The sequence below is a fragment of the Canis aureus genome, chromosome 22 (genome assembly GCF_053574225.1).
Source record: "Canis aureus isolate CA01 chromosome 22, VMU_Caureus_v.1.0, whole genome shotgun sequence".
Taxonomy (NCBI): Eukaryota; Metazoa; Chordata; class Mammalia; order Carnivora; family Canidae; genus Canis; species Canis aureus.
In genome coordinates, this window is record NC_135632.1 from 51020195 (window position 1) to 51042195 (window position 22001).

At 42.1% G+C, this 22001-nt stretch overlaps 1 protein-coding gene across 6 annotated transcripts in view; it reads left to right on the plus strand.

The window, feature by feature from the left end:
• The window catches only part of NINL (ninein like), a 140668-nt gene that overhangs the window by 47584 nt on the left and 71083 nt on the right, over positions 1–22001 (plus strand). For all 6 annotated transcript variants that reach the window (XR_013361676.1, XM_077866017.1, XM_077866020.1 and 3 more), the window contains one exon: positions 16120–16313. Coding sequence is in view for 5 of the 6 variants with exons in the window: in XM_077866017.1 (XP_077722143.1) it covers positions 16131–16313 (183 nt within the window). In the remaining variant the exon portion in view is untranslated. The remainder of the gene's footprint in view (positions 1–16119; positions 16314–22001) is intronic.

Here is a 22001-nt window from a genome sequence, read left to right on the forward strand (position 1 = left end):
CTGCCTGGGCTTCCAGAACTAACTGCTATAGAAGGCACACAACAGAAGTTTATTTTCTCACTGTTTTGGAGAGAGGTCTGAGAGCAGCAAAGTGTCAGTAGGGTTGGTTTCTGCTGAGAACTCTCCTGTTGGGTTGCAGCTAGCTCTTGTTACCCTGTGCTTACACTGGCTCATCTTTGCATGAGCCTGCAGACAGAGCAAGCTCTCTGGTGTCTCTTCTCATAAGGACATTAATTCTTCACATCAGTGCTTTACCCATATGACCCCATATTACCTTAATTATTTCCTTCGAGGTCCCATCCCCCAGTACAGCCACACTGGGGGTTACGGCTTCAACTTACAGATTTGTGGGGCACACAAAAATTCAGCCCACAATAATATCCTGGCCTCTTTACTTTGTAAGCTGTTTTTGGTTCTTTTGTTTATTTTTTAATATGGTCTAATTCACATATGGTGATGGCTAAAGAAATTATCTTTAGTATCTCTAGGAAGTTCTAAAGTTGAACTTTGAAGATACTGCCATGGTCTGCATATTTGTATGTTGAAATCCTCCTCTCCCCTCCGATGTGATGATACTAGGATGTGGGGCCTTTGGGAGGTGCTGAGGTCATGAGAGTGGAGCCCCCATGAGTGGAATTAGTACCCTTGAGAAAGACGCCCCGAGAGCTCCCATGTTCCTTTGACCATGTGAGGACGCGGCCTGAAGGCCCCAGCCCGTGAACCAGGAAGTGGATGGGCCCCCCAAACATGTCCGTGCTGTGCCTTGGTCTTGGGTTCCCTACCCTGCAGAGCTGTGAGCCATAAATTTCTGTCGTTTGTAAGCTACCTAGTCTGTGGTATTTTGATAGAACAGCCTGAACTAGCTGATGGATATGGTCCTCAAATACGCTGTTCCTCACATGCAGGCTTTTTAATATCCCCAACTGTTACAGATTCCTGAAGAGCTTTTGGGTTTTTAGACTTAGGGACAAGCCCATAGCATTCTGTTGAATTTAGAATATTTCTAAGTCATTTTTATTCTTTTTATTTCTTCTTGAAGATCGCCACTAAAATATTATTTGCTTTTAAATGATTTGTTAAATGTTTTCCTCCTCACTTTTTTGGTTAGTGTTCTACTCTGAAGTGCCTTAAAGAAGCAAGTTTTAAGCTGAATGAGGAGTGAATGTGTTTGTCCAGTTCGAAGTTTTAGGTCTTACCTGTCCTTTGTCCTTTGTCCTTTGTCCTGTTGGCAAAACACCCTGAGGCATGTGAAGGAACCAAATTATCTAAAAGATAATTTTCGGTATTGTTTTGGGGAGGGGCAATAAAAGTGGTGGGGGATAGTTTGTAGGTTTCTTTTACTTTATTTTCCTGAATGTTTTCTGGGCCTTCTTTCTAATTTAGTCCATTTATTTAATTTACTCCTTTGGGGAATGTCTTTCTTCAAGCCTTGTCATGCCAACAGGGAATTCACCACAAAGCACCAGGGACTTGCCACACTATGGTTCACATCAGCATTTAACATTTTCCTCTTGGGCAGCCCCGGTGGCCTAGCGGTTTAGTGCCGCCTTCAGCCCGGGGTGTAATCCTGGAGACCAGGGATCAAGTCCCACATCCAGTTCCCTGCATGGAGCCTGCTTCTCCCTCTGCCTGTGTCTCTGCCTCTCTCTCTCTCTGTCTCTCATGAATAAATAAAATCTTTAAAAAAATTTTTTCCTCTTAACTGAACTTGAAGTGTAATATACATAAGAAAAGTGCACAGATAATAATGAACTGTCACAGAGTAAATGCACCGTCAAAAAATGGAATATTACTGAATGCCTGCTCATGTGTACTCCTATTCAACACTTTCTCTCTGCTGTTTATCTTAACTTCTAACACTACAGAGTAATTTTTTTTTTCTGCTTCTGAGTTTAATGTAAGTGAAGTCATATAATATGTCTGGCTTCTTTCATTATGTTTGTGAGATTCAGGTTGTCATGTCATTCATTCCTTAGCTTTGCTTAATGGTTTTCCAGAATAGGCCACAAATTATTTACTTTTACTTTTGATCAATATTTGGGTTTCTTCTAGTTTTGGCTACTATGAATAATGCTGTCTGAGAATGCATGTCCATGCATTTCTGTCAAGTATATACCTGGGAGTTGGATTTCCACGTCATTGGACGTATGTGTGTATTTAGCTTTGGTAGGTAATTTTGAACATATATTTTTTTAAATTCTTATGCCAGTTACACCCCTGTTCGCAAGAATCAAGCATTTCAGTTGCTCCATATTTTTACTAGAATGTAATATGATCAGTCTTTTATATTTTAGCCAGTTGTGTGGTATACTGATAAAGCTTTAACAACCGCCTCCTTCCCCAGAAAACCTGGGGGGTAGTATTTGCCAACTGGCATGGTGTAAATACTCCCACTAGAGCAGATTTTAAGCTACCAACATGGTGTCATTGAAACCGAAATGGACAGAAGTGTGCATAAGGAGCTTTGACCAGTTGGTATGAACAGCAACAGCCACCTGATTTTAGCCATTTGATGCCTTTTGATAGCCATCAAAGTCTAAAGACAGGAGAGGATAGTGGGAAATCAGAACGATGGGCATTGAGTATACAGTAAAAAGCACCAGCAGGGATTTATAGTGAATAGAGGGTCTCAGTTGGAGGCTAAGATAGGGAAGCTGCCTGTACACTTTGGTAAGGAAGGTGGTGCCTTAGAAATGATTACCTTTGCACCTTTGGTTATGTCCTTGTATGCTGTGCCCATGTGCTTCAGCCTCTTGAGAAAGTCTGTCCATCTATATGTTATCAGTTCCTCATCTGTAAAATGGGATGATTGAGTGGTGCTCTGTGGGCCCCCCTTCTGACTCTGATATTCTGAACATTATCTTCAGATTGAAGATTACAGGCAAAGTAAAAAAGTGGTTTATCCAGGGGAAATTTGGATTGAATAACAAAGTTATTAATCACTCATAAAACATTCAGTAAGAGTCTATATGCAGGAGAAACTAGAGTGAATCTTGGTGCTAAGCCTTCTTAGATTTAAAAATTCAAATTTACCAGATACCTGGGTGGCTCAGTCCATTAAGCATCTGCCTTCAGCTCAGGTCATGGTCCCAGGGGGACTGGTGTGGAGCCCCGCACCCGCTTCCTGCTCAGCGGGGAGTCTGTTTCTCCTGCTCCCTCTACTTTTTTTTTTTTTTTTAAGATTTTATTTATTTATTCATGAGAGACACACACACACAGAGAGGCAGAGACAGAGGCAGAGGGAGAAGCAGGCTCCATGCAGGGAGCCCGATGTGGGACTCCATCCTGGGTCTCCAGGATCATGCCCTGGGTTGAAGATGGCGCTAAACCGCTGAGCCACGCGGGCTGCCCTCTCCTTCATTTTTAAGGATGTTTTTTTTTTTTTTTGATTTTTTTTTTTAAATTTTTATTTATTTGTGATAGTCACAGAGAGAGAGAGAGAATGAGGCAGAGACACAGGCAGAGGGAGAAGCAGGCTCCATGCACCGGGAGCCCGACGTGGGATTCGATCCCGGGTCTCCAGGATCGCGCCCTGGGCCAAAGGCAGGCGCCAAACCGCTGCGCCACCCAGGGATCCCGGTTTTTTTTTTTTTACTGGATATAGAATTCTTGGTTGGTACCCTTTTTGTTTCGAATATGTCATCTTGCTGCCTTCTGGTCCATGGTTTCTGATGAGGAGGGAGCTGTCAATCTTAGTGAGGATACCTTGCTGCTTTTAAGATTCTTGTGTTCCAATTTCTCCATGTCCTTATTAGCACTTATCATTACACATCTTTTTTATAATGGCCAGCATAGATGCTCTAACTAGTGGTGGTGTTGATTTGCATTTCTCTGATGGCTAAAGAGATTGAGCATCTTTGGTCATTTGTATCTCTTCTTTGGAGAAATATCTATTCAGATCTTTTGCCCCTTTTTATTTTTTATTTTTTATTTATTTTTATTTTATTAATGTACCCACCTAAGCACATACCATTTCTGTAACTGAGATCTCATGTGATCAAGAGCTAATATGACTGAGATCTTTTTAAAATTTATTTTAATTTATTTTTTATTGGTGTTCAATTTGCCAACATATAGAATAACACCCAGTGCTCATCCCATCAAGTGCCCCTCTCAGTACCCATCACCCAGTCACCCCTACCCCCCGCCCACCTCCCTTTCTACCACCCCTTGTTCATTTCCCAGAGTTAGGAGTCTCTCATGTTCTGTTTCCCTTTCTGATATTTCCCCACTCATTTTTTCTCCTTTCCCCATTATTCCCTTTCACTATTTTTTATATTCCCCAAATGAATGAGAACATATAATGTTTGTCCTTCTCCGATTGACTTATTTCACTCAGCATAATACCCTCCAGTTCCATCCACCTCGAAGCAAATGGTGGGTATTTATCATTTCTAATGGCTGAGTAATATTCCATTGTATACATAGACCACATCTTCTTTATCCATTCGTCTTTCGATGGGCACCAAGGCTCCTTCCACAGTTTGGCTATTGTGGACATTGCTGCTAGAAACATCGGGGTGCAGGTGTCCTGGCATTTCACTGCATCTGTGTCTTTGGGGTAAATTCCCAGCAGTGCAATTGCTGGGTTGTAGTTTTGCCCCTTTTTACATTGGATTTTTTGTGCTTTTATCATAAAGCTGTGAGAGTTCTTTATGTATTCTAAACCCGAGACCCTTATCAGATACAGAATTTGCCAATGTTTTCTTTCTTTCTCTTCATTTTCTTGATAATGACCTTTACCATACAACAGATTTTCATTTTGGTGAAGCCTGGTTTACCTGTTTTTTTGTTTTGTTGGTTGTGCCTTTGTTCTGTCCAATCAAAGATACGACATTGCCTAATCAAAGGTCATTTACTCCTTTAGAAGATTTACTCCTGTTTCTTCTGTCTTTCTACATTTGGGTCTGTAATCCATTTTAGGTTGGTTTTTGTATGTAATGTGAGATAGGGATTCCACGTCATTCTTTTGCATGTGGCTATCCAGTTCTCAGAGTCATATGTTGAAAAGACTTGTCTTTCCCCATTATATTGTTTTGACTCCTTTGTTAAAATCAATTGACTATGAACGTGAGGTCTTATTTCTTGCTTGTAAATATTATTCCTTTGGTCTGCTTGTCTGTTTGCCAATACCATGTTGTCTTGGCTGCTGTGCCCTTGTGGTAAGTTTTGAAATTGGGCAGTGTGAGTCCTCCAACTTTCTGTTCTTTTCTAAGATTGTTTTGGCTATTCTGGGTCCCTTTTATTTCCTTTTTTTTTTTTTTTAATTTTTATTTATTTATGATAGTCACACAGAGAGAGAGAGGCAGAGACACAGGCAGAGAGAGAAGCAGGCTCCATGCACCGGGAGCCCGACGTGGGATTCGATCCCGGGTCTCCAGGATCGCGCCCTGGGCCAAAGGCAGGCGCCAAACCGCTGCACCACCCAGGGATCCCTATTTCCATATGAATTTTAAGATCAGCTTGTCAATTTCTTTAATGAAGCCAGCTCGAACATTGGTAGGGGTTGTGAATCTGTAGACTAGTTTAGGGAGTACTGTCATTTAACTGTACTAAGAGATGGGATGTTGTGTTATTTTCCTGGGGCTGTATACAAATAGCCACAAACTGTGCAGCTTAATACAACATAAATTTATTCTTCTGTACTTACAGAGGTCAGAAGTCCAAAGATGTGGACAGGGTCACTTTCTGCAGATTCTAGGGCAGAATTTGATCCTTGCCTGTTTCAGCTTACGGTGGCTCTAGGCATTCCATGGCTTATGGCTACATCAGTCCAATCTTTAAGGGTTCTGGGGTTACATTGCCTTCTTGTCTTCTCTTTCAGAACTCCTCTGCCTGTCTCTAAGGACACATGCAATTGCATTAGGTCCCACCTGGATAATTCAAGATAAGTTCATTTTATGGGCATAGAACCATTTGTGGAGAACCTTGTGTGTGTATAACTAAATAATTGTACAGAGAGTTGATAGTCAGATGGCTAGACATAAATTTATGGTTCTATAGCTGTAACCCTGGCACAAATATAACCATGTGTGGCTATAAAAAATCTTTAGGGCTAGGGAGATATTGGTCAAAGAGTACAAAGTTATTTTTTTGTTTGTTTTTTAAAGATTTTATTTATTTATTCATGAGAGACACATAGAGGCAGAAGCATAGAGGGAGAAGCAGGCTCCTCACAGGGAGCCCGATGCGGGACTGGATCATGCCCTAAGTCAAAGGCAGACACTCAACTGCTGAGCCACCCAGGCATCCCAAGGGTACAGAGTTGTTATGTAAGATGAATAGGTCTGGAGATCTAAGATATACTGTGATGATTGGAGCTGTAATAATACTGTTTTGAATAGTGGAAATTTGCTAATAAGGTAGATTTCAGGTGCTCTTTTTACACACATACACAATGGTAACTCTGAGAAGAAGATAAGTTAAATTAGCTTGACTATACTAATTATTTCACTGTATATGTGAATCAAATTGTCATGTACTTTATGATTTTTGTATAATTTTCATTAAAAAATCTCTACATTTATTGTCATGTAATAGGAATTTACAAGATTTTATATATAAACTATATACATATATACATATATATATATAAACTATATATATGTATATAGTTTATTTTGAAAGCTGGGGACAAATGCCTAGTTTGTATAGGATTATGGCATGTGTGCAGCCCCAGGCACATGTATCTGTTATTAGCGGAGATGCCAATGTTTATTCAGTACATACTGTGCAAGCTTCACAATAACTTTAGTTTTCACAGTCTCCTATTACATGCTGAGGCACAGAGAGGTGAAGTAACTTGCTCAAGGTCACAGAGCTAGAAGGTGCCCGTAGTAAAACTGGAGATGCTGACACTAGGGTCTGCCATCACCATACTCCACAGTGTCTTCTTTAGGAGGCCCCCCAAAAACTGGTGTTTTAGGACAGCTGTAGAATTTGATATCCTTATAGCTTTTAGTGTATCTGCTCTGTCAGAAAAGAAATATAATAAATGTCACTTAAATTAAGTATCTTCTTTACATTGTTGGGACTGGGAAATACCTTTGATAAAAAAGATAGCTTCTCAAACCTTTGCTGAGATATTCAGGACCCATGTAGGCAAAGTCAATAAAATTTGGAAAAACAAGAAAAAGCCACGAAAACAGTTAATGCTGAAACTAATCCTAGAAGCTTGGAACTGCCCCAGCATGAAGGTTGATTGAAAATTGCAGGGCTATTTAAAGTACTGAGGTCTACTCCACTGGAACCCAAGGACAGGCTTGAATATTTTATCAGGATTGTAACATCTTTCCGGACAAAGAATGAACCCTTCTAGAATGGCTCCCCCTGGTTCCCCATTCTGGGTGAGCGGGTTTTCTCGGGGCAGGGGGGCCGGGCCTTGTTTGGATGTATTTCCTGGCACAGTGCAATCCTCTGCGCCCTCCAGCATCAGTGCACTGGCTGCTTCCGGGACGCCACCATTCCCTTCTCTATCCTCAGTGCTCAGCGAGCTTCTAGGGGCACAGATTAAATTCCCTCATCGCTGTTGAGTCTATTAAATGCCAGCACTGTGCCCTTCTGGCCTCCAGAGGGCTGAGTTGTCCTGCAAAGTGCCGGCCAAGGGTGTCTGTCTCCACACATCATCCAGTGTGTTTGGGGGCAGGTTTCTCTTCCTGAGGTAAAAACAGCATTTTGTTTCACTAGCAAAGTTTATGCTCGTATTTTAAATATTTTATTTATTTGAGAGAGAAAGAGCACAAGCTGTGGGGGGAGGACCTCAGGGAGAAGCAGACTCCCCTCCCCCCCGGCCCGGCACTGAGTAGGGACCCTGATGTGGGGCTTGATCCCAGGACCCTGGGATGAGGACTCAGCCCAAGGCAGATGCTTCACTGACTGAGCCCCCCAGGTGCCCCTATGCTCTAATTTTAAATTAAGCTTTATAGCTTTAGAATAATTGAGATTCTACAGATTCTAGTTTCAAAAGAATGAACCCTTGAGAAACCAGGTGTTCCTCATTATCTGGAATATTGTCCCCAGGTCTGCAGTCAGCTACTGAATGGGGCCAGGTTTTCAGGTGGTTTTGCTGTGCAAATATTTTATGCACATGTAGGATGCAAAGGAAGATTAATTCCATTTGGATGAAGAAGAAACTGAAGAGGCTCTTGGACCCTGGGGACTGTTTATTATTTATAACAGCCACTCTGTTGTGAGGCCTGTACTCAGCAAGTGAGTAGCCCGGGGCCCCCTGGGAGCAAGCAGGGTATCATCGGTGGGCAGTGCTGGACAGGTGGGTCCTAGATCCTGCCTCTCCTTCTATCTCAGTTAATCCCTCATTTTGCTGAAGTACATGTTCGGTAGCTACCAGATGAGGTTGAAAGTGATCTTTGCTTGGGATGTCGGGGCCTGGTTTCATGACGGCTCTTGGTCTTGGCTGCCAGTGACACATGCTGCTTCTGCTGCCCAGAGCTATGAGTGTGGGAGTGCCCTTTCTCCCCTAGATGCTTTGAAGACTTGCTTGTTTGTTCAGAAATTTCTTGGGTGTGGGTTTTTTTTTGGGGGGGTGTGTGGGTTTTTTAATTTGTTGTTATTTGTTGTCCTACACGACAGGACTTTGCTATCTGTCTACTTGGAAAAGTCTTGTATTATCCCAGTAATTCCCCTTCCCTTCAACTGGTTTCCTTATCTGGACTTTTAGAGGATGCTTAGAGCTTTGGGGTTAATATTTGTTAAGGAAAGGAAAAATCTAGGTAAAAGTACCATGGAACAGAGCCAGGCAATTTCAGAAAGTAAGCCACCAAATTTTGAATTATTTTTCTTTGTAAAAACTTTTTCTTATTTTTCTATTTTAATTGTTAAAAATATATAATATAAAATTTGTCCACAATCATTTTTGAATATACACTTCAGTACTGTTAACAATATATTATTGTGTAACAGATCTGGAGAACTTTTACTTTTTGTGACTCTGAACTCTACTCGCGGAACAGCTCCTCCTCCCCGCAGCCACTGGCAACTACCACTCTACTTTCTGTCTCTATGGTTGGATTACACATGTATGTAAGGGGCATCATACACTTTATCCTTTGGGGGCTGGCGGAGTTCATTCACTATCACATCCTCAGGGGCCAGCCATTCTGCAACATGTGGCAGGGTTTTGTTTTGTTTTTGTTTTTGTTTTACATGTTATTTATTTGAGAGAGAAGGAGGGAGAGACCACAGAGGGAGAGTAAGAGGGAGAAGCAGACTCCCTGCCGAGCAGGGAGCCCGACATGGGGCTCGATTCCCAGACCCTAAGATCATGACCAGAGCTGAAGGCAAACCCTTAACCAACTGGGCCACTCAGGTGCCCTGGATTGCCTTTTTTTTTTTTTTTTTTAAGATTTTATTTATTTATTTATTCATGAGAATACACAGAGAGGAGAGAGAGAGAGAGAGAGGCAGAGACACAGGCAGAGGGAGAAGCAGGCTCCATACAGGGAGCCCAACGTGGGACTCGATCCCAGGTCCCCAGGATCACGCCCTGGGCTGAAGGTGGCGCTAAACTGCTGAGCCACCCAGGCTGCCCTAGGGTTTCCTTTTTTAAGGCTAAATAATATTCCATTTTATGGATATACCACAGTTTTGTAGTCCTTTGTCAAAGGACATCTGGACTCTTCCGCTTCCTGGCTGTTGTGGATGATGCTGCAGTGAACCTGAGTGTGCACATATCTCTGAGATCTTGCTCTCAGTTCCTTTGGATATATACCTGGAAGTGGAATTGCTGGATGACATGGTTTCTACTTTTAGAATTTTGAGGACCCTTCATACGGGTTTCCATTGTGGCAGCACCATCTTACTTGCTCACTAACAATGCTGTGTAGTTTCTCCACATCCTCACCAACACTCGTTTTCTATTCTGTTACTTATAATGGCCATCCTAATAGGTGTAATACAGTAAGTCATCATGGTTTTTATTTGCATTTCTCTAATGATGAGAGATGTTGAGCACCTTTTCATATGGTTGACCATCTGTCGGCCATTTGTATATCTTCTTTGGAGAAATATCTGGAGTTCACTGCCCATTTTTTAAATGGAGTCACTTGGTTTTTTGTTATTGAGTTGTAGGAATTCTGTATCTGTTCTGGTTGTTAACTTTCAATCAGATATGGTTAACAATTATTTTCTCCCATTTACTACACAGGTTGCCTTTTCATAGGTTGGTTTTTTTCTTTGATGTGCAGAAATTCTTAAATTTGATATAGTACCATTTGCCTGTTTTTGCTTTTGTTGCCTATGCCCATGGAGTCATATGTAAGAAACTATTCCCAAATCGAACATCATGAAATTTATCCCCTGTGTTTTCTTTTAAGAATTTTATAGTTTTGGATCTTAATAAATTAAGATCTTGAATTCATTGTGAGTTAGGTTTTTGTGTATGTGTAAGGTAAGGGTCAAACTTCATTCTTTTGCATGTGGATATCCAGCTTTTGCAACATCATTTATAGAAGAGACTGTCTTTTCCTCGTCATGTGGTCTCATCTTACTATTTAGATATGCTTTATGGAAGATTTCCTTGTGTATCTTCCAGTCTTGCCAGTGGACTTTTTATTGCAACTATAATATGTCAGTGTCCCAGAAACCTCCCTTGGTGTCATTAGTCATTCTTTTATCTAGCAGTTTTTTTTTCTTTGATAACTTTAATGATTTTCCTATATCTCTCTGTGGATATTAGTTTCTCCTTGTTTGTGGGGAGCAGGGCTTGTGGATATATGCATGTCTTGGGTCTCCCCTTCTATAAGCACCACCTCCCAAATCACCACCTCCAGACTCCAACAAAAGGCAGGGGTTGTATGTGAACATCAGAATTTTGAGGCCCTCATTTAGGCTTCTCCACTACTTCTCTAAAACTTCCATAATTCTGTGGTGTTGAGAGTTTTTCGTCTTGTCACTCGAGCCCTTTTCTGAGATCCTTAAATGCAGGGGAAACCATGTGAATCTGCAGGACTCTTCTGTGCTGACCCATGCCTGGGCCATGCTTTCCAGTGAAGGGTTGGAGTTCTTCCAAGCCTTTCTGGCCAGTGTTGCCAACTGTTTCACCACTGAGGCTTGTTCTGTGGGTTTGCAGAAGCTACAGAAAGATCCCTCCCATGTCCTGGGGTGGGAGGAGGATGAATTCCACAGTCAATAGAGGCAACCTCCTTTTCCCCTTGTTTTGAAAACATGGCTGAACATTGTCTTGGGTGGGGGTTATAAATGTTTTAGCAGATTGTGACCGAAAGATCTTTTTTGCCTGACTTGTAGAGCTGCTGTGCCTGAGTCCCACCACTTGCCTGTACTTGCATGGCTGATAGATGAAGCACCTGCCCTCTTGAGGCAGTGTCTCAGATTAACAGGGATGAGGGAAAAGAGAGGAAAGGAGTGTCTCTGAATGGCCAAGAACTCAACTGTGTATTGAGCAGAGTGAAGTGTTAAACCCAGGTGACATGGGGTTAAATGTGTGGGCACTCCTGTGTCATCCCTTTCATGGCAGCATGCAGGCAGACCGGTAAGTTCTCTCAACAGGGGGACTGGCTTGTCATTGCTCCGTGGAGGGCCCCTCTGGAGCCCTTTACCCTCCAGCCTCCACACCTGAATCCTGCCCAGTTCTGGAATCCTGGGGCACAAGATCAGACAGGGATGCCACATGTTGAGCAGCTCCAGTGTGATGTGGGAACACTTGAGGGTTTGCTGGGCCTTTATTTCCTGATATCTCCTCTGTGACAGTGCAGGTATTGGGAAGGTTCTCAAACTGACTGGGCTCCCAGGGAATGCCCCCATCTCCTAGGTGAATGCTCTTGAGTGTGCTCCCCACTCTTCCCCTGTTCCACCCACCCTCGCCTAGACCCGACCTGTACTGGGGGAGTCCAGGATGCGGCAGTTCTGGGTTAAGTGGACCCGTGACGCTGGGGACCTTCCCTTTGAAATAGCTCATGTATTGCTCTTGCTTAAATGAGCTCATTATAGAATGTCTAGCATAAAAATACACACCCAGAACCTGTCTGGCATTCGAGCTGTTGTGTGCTGCAGTCTGCTCTGGGGGTGGAGGTGCGAAGCATGTCCACCCTGGGGCCCTGAGGGCAGGTGGGGTGTGGAGCTTGGGAAGACAGTGCCAGGCACTGCCTCAGGTCACTAGATGGCAAGCTGGTGGCCTGAGCATTTGGCCTGTTTCCCATCTACATTTTCTTGATTTTCCTCCCATCCCCTAGGGCCCTGCTTTTCACTCACGGACTGTTACTATTACTGATGTGTAGCCCCTCGGAAGACACGTGGCCTCTCAGAAAGGCTCTCAGAGACTGAATCATAACCTGGCATGTGGGGGAGGCCCTAAAGACTGCCAGGTGCTCTCCCCCCTGCCTCGTTGGAGACAGAGGTGGCTGTTTGTTCTGCTTTCTGTTTGTTGTGCTTTGGGCACTCAGTCTTCTAGGAGGGGTCGGTCCGTCCCTGTTTTCAGAACCTGAATCTGTTAGCATTCTCCCGAGGTCAGGTTTTCTTTGCAGCCTCCCACCAGCGACTGATTGTAGGTGTGCTGGACATTCTGCCGTGAGGATGGGGGTCTGAGGGGGATGCCGTATGAGGCCCCAGTGAGTTGGCACTGCTCCCCTGAGACCAGGCCCCGCTGGCCCACTAGTTCTTTGGTCTTTGTGGTCATGTGGAAGCCCCTCCTGTTTTGTGGAAATCCCTACCCAGCCCAAACGATGTGCATCTGTGGTCACAGAGTAAATGAGCCAGAAGCAGCATGGGCCTCCAGAGACAGCCCCGACTTGGTGGGGCCTGGAGACATTGCAGATGAGTGGTGATGAGGAAGGAGCCACCACCCTTCTTTTTAAGTCTTGTTGCCTCTCTGGTGCCTGCAGTCTCAGTACCTATTTCTTTGTACCTGTCGTTGTTTCAGGGAGGCTTTGAGATGTGGCAGGCAGCGGACCCCCATCTCACTGGGGAGATTTCACCACCTGTGCACCCTGCATGCACAGGCGACACCTCCGTGGGCAGCCATGGCACCTCAGGCCTGTGATGTGGGACTTTCTTCCCTCTTTTGTGTAGAGAGGGAAAGCTTCATGCATCTCCACAGAGACCTGAAATTCCAGTGGTGGAGGGAGAGCCTGGCCCCCCGGGGTGGCATGGATGCAGGGCTGGCCTATGGCTGGGAAAAACAGCCAAGCCTGCCTTCTCCAGGGACACCCCTGCACACCCAGGCGTGCTCCACAGAACGTGGCTTGGTTTAGCCCCTGCAGGATTCACAAAGATTTTGTAAGAGAAAACCCTAGAGACATCCCCCTGTTTCTAAAACATTCCTTAGATCTCTGCACATATGCGTGCAAGAGCATATAGGTATTTTTTTAAATGAAGAAGGCATGGAGTAGTCTCAGATATCATGTATGTTTTAAAAGTTTTAAAGTAATATGTATGGTGTTACACTTATGTAAAAACATGCATATCTGTGTGTATTATGTATGTACACAAGTCTGTGTGTTCATCCACCTCATGGACTTGGGAATAATCTCAGAGTCTAGAGTCCAAGCAGTGCTTACCTCTGGTAATGGGGTTGGAGTTTTGTTTTGCTTTGTTTTTTCTTTATATACTTTTAATTGCTTGAATTGGTTACAATTAAAGGTAAAATAGAAGAAATGGAGGATTTGTTCATGATTGGCAGAGGCGGTGGAGGAGAGGGAGGAGTGGTGTTAGTGAACAGGGCGCCAGGAGGAGCTTGGGGTGCGGAGACCATCGGCGTCGGGAGGTGTGGGTATGGTAGGTTCTGCAGTTGCCAGGGGTCCCCTAGTCACTCCTCACCTGGGTTGCTCCACACTCTTCCACCTACTGAATTTTGCCACTCGTCTTTCTTACTGTTATGTTCTGTCCATCTACTTCCGGCGTACCAGAAATTGGCAGTGGCAAATACCAGTACCTGTATGAAGCTCACCACAGGTGGCTCTTGTGTACAAAAGGATGCAGCTCCCAACTTGGGTTGGGGACTCACCTTGGATGAGAAACTTGACAGATGTCAAGTTAGGAAGGGTATTTAGTTTTCTGATTTATCCTTCATGTTTCTACCTATCTGTGTTTCTCAATGTTGTCTCTGTTGTCATCCCTGCCAGAGATGGGGGCAGGTGTTCCCAGCTCCTTCTCCTTGCCCTTTCTCCACGTGAGAAGTGCACGCATATGATGAGTGGATAGGGCAGGCTTGTTATCTTTTGCTCCTGCATCCAACCTGAAGCCATGAGCCGGTGTGTGCATCCTCAGAGTGGATGCTGGTCGTCTTTACACCTGATCAGCAAGTGTTCAGTCAGGAGCTCAGGGGAGGAAGTTGACCTTAAAAGACCACACTGAAATATCACAATGAAGATTCTATTCTATTCAAAGTTAGATTCTATTCAATTCTATTCAAAGCTTTTTAAATGTCATTGATTCTGTTGTTTTCCTGAGTAAGATGATATTCTGGGAGTTGGAGGATCAATGTGAATAGATTTCAACCCCTCATACAGTTTTTGTGCTGATGGCAACCTACACACCCATGTGGGTGATGGTGGACAAATAACCACCAACAAGAAAAAATGTATCTTTCTTGGATGTCTTAGTTAAGGGTCTGACTCTTGATTGCAGCTCAGGCCATGATCTCAGGGTCATAAGATTGAGCCCCACATCAGACTCTGCACTGGGTGTGGAGCCTGCTGAAGATTCCCCCACCCTCTCCCCCCACCTATGTGCTTGCTGTCTTAAAAAAGGATTATATCTTTATTTACTTGGCATTTATTGTGCTGTCTCTTATTAGTGAGATGTTATTTCATTGTTTCATGTTTATGAATTAATTATTAGATTATTAATGAGCTTGATTATTTTCCATGTTTGCTTACTCACTATATTTCCTGTTTTCAGAGTTGTCTGTGGTCCTGTGTCTATAACAGGCTGACCCACAGGAATTCTCCATTGTTGTTGAACTGCTGTATGTGAACTACTAGGATGTATACTAGCTATCATTATTATAAAGTTTGTACCCCGGCTTTACATTTTATCAACTGCATTTCCTGTGCTGTTAAATATTCTTCAAAAATGTGTTTTTTAAACCTATTGAATCTTCTGCCATATAATTATGCTGTAACTTAGCAAGCTATTTTCTTTTGTTGGACATTTTATTTTTCTTATATCTTTGTCCATAGCTCCGTTTCCTGAAGTATAAGGAATTTCTGTAAGGAATTTTGTGTGCATGAAATACGTAGATCAGATAATACAATTGTTTGAAAATTTCTTGGTAAGTGTGACAAGTTGGGAATGTCTGAAAGACATTTACGTGTCATTTTCTCCAGCAATATATGAGAGCCCCCTTCGTATGACAGCTTAAGCTAGCATGGGTGGGGGGGTTACTCTTGATAATTTCACAGTGACAAATGGTATCTTTGTTTTAATTTGAACATTTTTAGATGGTTATTAACCATATATCTTTCTTTTGTGATTAATTAACATCCTCTGTATATTTTATTGGAGTTTTCATATTTTTTATTATAAGTACTTTTATTTGGCAAAACTTATTAACATTTTTCCTTTTTAGTATTTGTAACTGAATACTAGGAAGGGAAAAATGCTATACTTGTATATGTATAGAGAAAAATTAGAATGTATATTTGCCAAAACATTCATAATTATTCTTTTAGGTAGTGAAGCTTTGGATTATTTTAGGTCTCTATTTTATATTTATCTCTTTTTACTGATTATTCTATAATAGATATTTTTTAGTTTTTAAAAAGATTTATTTATTTAAAAGAGGGGGTGGGAGAGGGGCAGAGGTAAAAGCAGACTCCTCAATGAGCAGGGTACCTGATGTGGGGCTCGATCCCATGACCCTGAGATCATGACCCGAGTTGAAATCAAGAATCGAATGCTTAACCATCAAGCCACCCAGGTGCCCCTATAATAGATACTTTCTTACAGAACCAAGAAATTCTGGCTTTTCTGACTGGCTCCCTGGTCACATGCTTCTGGGCTCTCCTACAAAAGAGAGCACTCACGTGCCCAATGCTTGTCCTGCGCCTGGGCCACCCTGCTGGGGCTCATCAAAGCAGTGGAAGAATGTTTGAGGTGTGGCAATTTGAGTGTACTCTTGTTTCTTTTTTCCCCTGGCATGTCCAGCTTGCTATGGGATGGACGAAGAAGAAGAGAACCACTATGTTTCGCAGCTCAGGGAAGTGTACAGCAGCTGTGACAGCACGGGGACGGGCTTTCTGGACCGGGAGGAACTGACCCAGCTCTGCCTTAAGCTTCATCTGGAAAAGCAGCTGCCCATCCTTCTGCAAACACTTCTTGGAAATGACCACTTTGCCAGGGTGGGTATTTGACTTCATTCTTGTAAAGAAAAGCACAGAGTACAATAGTTAGCTGCAAGCACTTGGGAAGTATCAGTTGACTAAAGACACATGCCAAAGGAGTGTTACTAGGAACCGGAACACGGCTTTTCCTTCTGGGGAACTCCTATGTTGAAGCAAGAGTCTCTTTCAGATGGTTTTGTTTTGAGGCATAGTAAATCCCAGAGGTTTGGTTTGGTTTGGTTTGGTTTTCCCAGAAAGTCATTTGTGTGATTTGTTGGGTGTCAGGGATGGGGTGGCAGGTTGGTGTGGGTGGGTGGCATGTGGTTCACAAAAACACAAGAATCTGTAGGCAGTTGACACCTGGGTCACTGAGAGACAGGCAACCTCTAGGTACTTTGAGGGCAGACTGGTAAAATTGCATAGCTTGGAATTCGTTCTAGCACCTGACAACAGCTGCACAGCACTGTTGCAGGAGGAAAGGATACCTGTGTCCATAGGTGTCCCGTGATTTCATCTAGGCCAGATAGAAAGTACTGTTTTTGCTCCTTTCCTGCCATACTTGTATATGTATAGAGAAAGATTAGGATGTATATTTGCTAAAATATTCATAATTATTCTTTTAGGTAGTGAAGCTTTGGATGGTTTTAGTTCTCTGTTTTATATTTATCTTTTTTTTTTCTGATCATTCTATAACAGATACTTTTTTAGGAATTGAAGGTCATCTAGAATGGTGATCTAGAACCTAGACCACAATGTGCTTTCCTGATGGAAACATTAAAAAGCACCTCCCACCTTGTCCCTACTTCTTAAATGTTCTAGATGTTAACCTGTTGGTGATAAAAACACTGTTGGTCATCTTTTTTTTTTTTTTTTAAGATTTTTATTTACTCATTCATGAAAGACAGAGAGTGGCACAGACATAGGCAGAAGGAGGAGAAGCAGGCTCCATGCAAGGAGCCTGAAGCAGAACTTGATCCCAGGACTCTGCGATCACACTCTGGGCTAAAAGCAGACGCCCAACCATTGAGCCACCCAGGCGTCCCCAGTGTTGGTCATCTTAACTTTGAAGAAAGAGCATTTCATTCCAAAGAAATCAATAAAATTATTTTAAAAACCCAGACTGCAGATTTTCCTGAAGTGGCTCTTGTTTGTCTTGGAAAAACAAATGAAGAGAAACAAGAAAAAAACTCTCACTGCTGGCAGTCCAGATGAAATCTACCTCTTGTCACTTCCCAGAGCACCGACTGTCCTGTGTTCCCCATGACTGTCAGTAGGATACCAGGATACCGTTACTCCCTCTTCGGGAGCTCTGCCTCAGTTAATCTGGCCACACCCTTTCTCTGTTTCTTTTTATTCTATTCCTGATTTTTTTTAAATGGATTTAAGATTCAGGTGTATTTTCTTTTTTTCTTTCTTTCTTTCTTTCTTTTTTTTTTTAGAGATTTATTTATTTGGGGGGAGGAGCAAAGGGAGAGGGAGAGAGTCAAGCCGACTCTTTGCTGAGCACAGAGCTGATGCAGGGCTTGATCTCATGACCCTGAGATCAGGTTCTGAGCAGAAACCAAGAGTTGGCCACTTACCCGACAGTGCCACCCAGGAGCCCCGAATCAGGTGTATTTTTGATAATATTGGAGCCCCTCTTTTTTTTTTTTTTTTAAGATTTTATTTTTATATATTTGTGAGTGTGTGAGTAGGGGGAGGAGCAGAGGGGAGGTACGGGCAGACTCCATGCTGAGCACAGACTCCTGACAGAGCCCTGTCTCATGACCCGGAGATCATGACGTGAGCCGGAATCAAGAGTTGAACACCCAAATCGCTGAGCCACCCAGGCACCCTGATATGTTGTGGCCTGTCTTGATATCACCTGGGATTGTATTTGGACCTAGAGGAACAAAAGGCACATTTGTGAAAATCAATGCTCTGGTTATTCAAGCAGTATAACAGATGATCTGGTTTTCTTGATTATTTTTGACAGTTTAGAAAATTCAAAACCAAAAGAATAACTTGGGTTCACATTCAGATGGCAGGTTCTGCTGACTGAACAGATCACATCATTCCTGAGTCTCACCCCACTTTACCCTTTGTATGTGTAGAAGTGCTATAACATTTAGAAACAGCAAATTATGATAGGAAGAAAAAGGTTCATACTGGAACATCAGTAAAGAGAAAAATGAACTTGGGTTTGAGATTTCTGGCTTCCCCCACATCACATGTATCCTGAAAAGCAGTTCCTCTGAATTGTAATCCTTGTGGGAGGCTAGAGGTTTCTCCACACATTTATAGGGAAATATGTTAGAAGGAGAGACTCTCACTCATAAGCAATGGCAGGAGCCTGACCTTCTCTGATGAACGGTGGCTTCTGGCAAAACCCTGTGCATGTTCGTTCATCTTTCTGTCTGTCCCAACCCTGTCTCTTACAGCCATGATTTCTGTTTCCAAAAAGCAAGTCATGTGTTGGGTAAATTAAAAAAATAGCTCTGCTTCTATTAGTGCTCCTAAGCCTGACCTGAAGTTGTCCCTACTTCCCCCTCTGTAACATTTTAAGAGCAGAGCCCGCACCAGCCAACGCCTGTTGGGTCCCACCATGGTGATGATGGTGGATTAGTTCTGCTTTCCGAGCTTCTATTGCTTCTCTGCTTCGTCCTATAGACAGGACAGGGCTCACACAGCCAGCATTTACATGAAATGTTCTGTAGAGGTTTTAAAGGAAGCTGGTGTCAAGCCAGAAATATCCAGATAGTTGTCACCATTTTCTACAACAGAAACCAAATAGTGGAGATTTCAGGAATTTTTCAAAGAAAATCAAGAGAAATCCTTTTTCCTGGAGAATTGATTGGCTGTTTAGTTTAGCACATTTCCAGTTTCCTTGTAGTAACTAGCATATATGACACCATGTAAATGTTAGTCATTGATACTTCAGTTATAAAAATGAACGATATTATAAATAATAATAATTTGAATTAAAAGGTAATGTTTTAAGGTGTTGAGGGTATGCTCATTTTTAATTCATATTTCTTGTTAAAGAAACATTATCAAGATCTGGTTTCAAGCTAGAAATTAATGTGGCCTAAGATTTCTGTGGCGTGTGGGAAATTTCCATTGAATTCTGTGTTATGATCAGTGGCAAGGATCTTTAGTTTTTTAAATTTCGTCAGAAAGAGAATTTTACTCTCAAAAAATAATTATTTTTTAAATTGAAATAGTTGACATACAATGTTGCATTAGTTTTAGGTGCACAAGGTAGTAATTGGACAGGTGTATATGTTATGCTATGCTCACCATGGGCATGGCTACCATCTGTCACCATACATTACTACAGTACCATCGACTCTATTCTCCATGCTGTGACTTTTATCCTCGTGACTTCTTATTCCATAACTGGAAGCCTATATTTCCCACTCCCCTTCAACATTTTGCCCATCTCCCATTACCTTCCCCTTTGGCAACTATCAGTCAATTTGTTCTCTATATTTATGGGTCTGTTTTTGCTTTTTGTTTGTTTTTTCATTTGTTTTATTTTTTAGATTCTATTTTTTTAGTTGACTATAAATGAAATCGTATGGCATTTGTCTTTTTGTGACTTATTTCATTTAGCAGGATACCCTCTTGTTCATCCATGTTGTCACAGATAAGTAAATTTCATCCTTTCTTATGACTGAGCACTATTCCTTTGTTTATCTATACACGTTTCCCTTATCTGTTCATCTGTTGACGCTGGAGCTGCTTCTGTATCTTTGCTGTTGTAAATAATGTTGGAATAAATATAGAGGTGCATATACTTGAAAAAATAATTATTAACATTAGTGCTACTGAAAATAATTTTAAAGTTGAAAGTGATTCTCAATCGCAGGGTCCAGCCTCTTTATTTGTGATAAGTGAGTACAAGATTATACAGAGATAATGGTGTGTCCTTTTTGGTGAAGCACCTGAGTCCTGTGGGTTTGTTCTTCCCCTTTTCTTGAACTATGAAGAAAGAAAACACAGAAACACAAGCTCAGTGAGAATAATACCAGATAAAATGGCAACACACTTGGCCATCAGATACCACTACTATTCGATGGTTGGAAGAAAGTCAACTGTTAAGTGTTATCAAAGACACAAAAGATTAGATCAAGCAAAATTGTCATTTCATTTTGCTTCCATGTATTTGACAAGTATTTTTGAGCACTTAGTATGTGCTGGGTAATATGCAGAAGCTAGGAATGTGATAATCAAAAAATATAATGTCTGTCTTCATATGAAATGAAATATATGCAAGACAGCATTGATTCAAGTAGCAAAAGATTAGAAACAGCATTTTATTTTATTTTTTTAAAGATTTTCTATATTTATTCATGAGAGAGAGAGACAGAGACACAGGCAGAGGGAGAAGTAAGCTCCATTCAGGGAGCCTGATGTGGGTCCAGGCCGAAGGCAGGCGCTAAACTGCTGAGCCACCCAGGGATCCCAGAAACAGCATTTTCTTTTTCTTTTTTTTTTTTTCTTTTTCTTTTTCTTTTTCTTTTTCTTTCTTTCTTTTTTTTTTTTTAGAAACAGCATTTTCAATATGAGATTGGTTAAATATATTCTGATAGATCTCTCTGATGAAATTTATCCAGTCCTAGAAAAGTAAGAAGGCTTCAGACATCCTTGGTAGTGGCAAGTTAGCAAACTCAGGCCAACCTTCCAGTGAGGGCTACTAAAAAAGCTGAACAAAATCATAAAAATAAAGATCTGAAAATGGTAAAGGGCAAATAAGTCAGTGAGGAATTACCAGCCTAAAAATCTGATAAATCACACACTGAGAGAGGTTCAGCTCAGCGAACAAAACCCCATTTGTGCCGAAAAACTGTGAAATTGATGTGGTCTTTGGGATCTTAGAGGGCCAGGAAAATCTGTGTCAAAACCCAGGTTCACCCGAGGTAGAGAATCTGATAAATTAGCCCCCAATTTAAGGGATGATAGGAATCAGCCATTGTGCCTTTTGCTGCCTGAGCTTGTATCCTCTCAGTGGTCTAGATGAACCTCACTTAGCTGAAGGTGGTCCTGCCCAGGTGGTACTGTCAACCATCTGCCAAAAGCAAATAAAAGTCCTCTCTTGAGAAATGCCATTATTCAAGATCTGTAATTGTTCCCATGTTATATTTAAATACAATAAGCAGCATACAGTCAAGGATAACTAGCACACAAATAAGTTAGGATGAGCAAGAACCAGGAGAAACAACAGGCAACAGAAGCAGATGCACACAGCTTGCAAGGTGCTGGGATTACTGTAAACAAAATATAGGGATCCCTGGGTGGCGCAGCGGTTTGGCGCCTGCCTTTGGCCCAGGGCGCGGTCCTGGGTATCCGGGATCGAATCCCACGTCAGGCTCCCGGTGCATGGAGCCTGCTTCTCCCTCTGCCTGTGTCTCTGCCTCTCTCTCTCTCACTGTGTGCCTATCATAAATAAATAAAAAGTTAAAAAAAAAATTTAAAAAAAAAAACAACAAAATATAAAAATTGTGGTTACTAACCATGTGAGGAGAGATTCTTTTTAAAAGCTTGAACATACCTATAGGAAAGAGGGAACTCTAAAAAGTGATATAACAAATCTGAACAAAGAACCAAATAAAACTTTAAGAACTGAAAAGTGTGATTGCCAAAATCAGAACCTAATGTAAGAGTTTAATAGTTCTTTAGTAGGCAAATTAGACACAGCAAAGGAGAGCATTCATTAACTGGAAT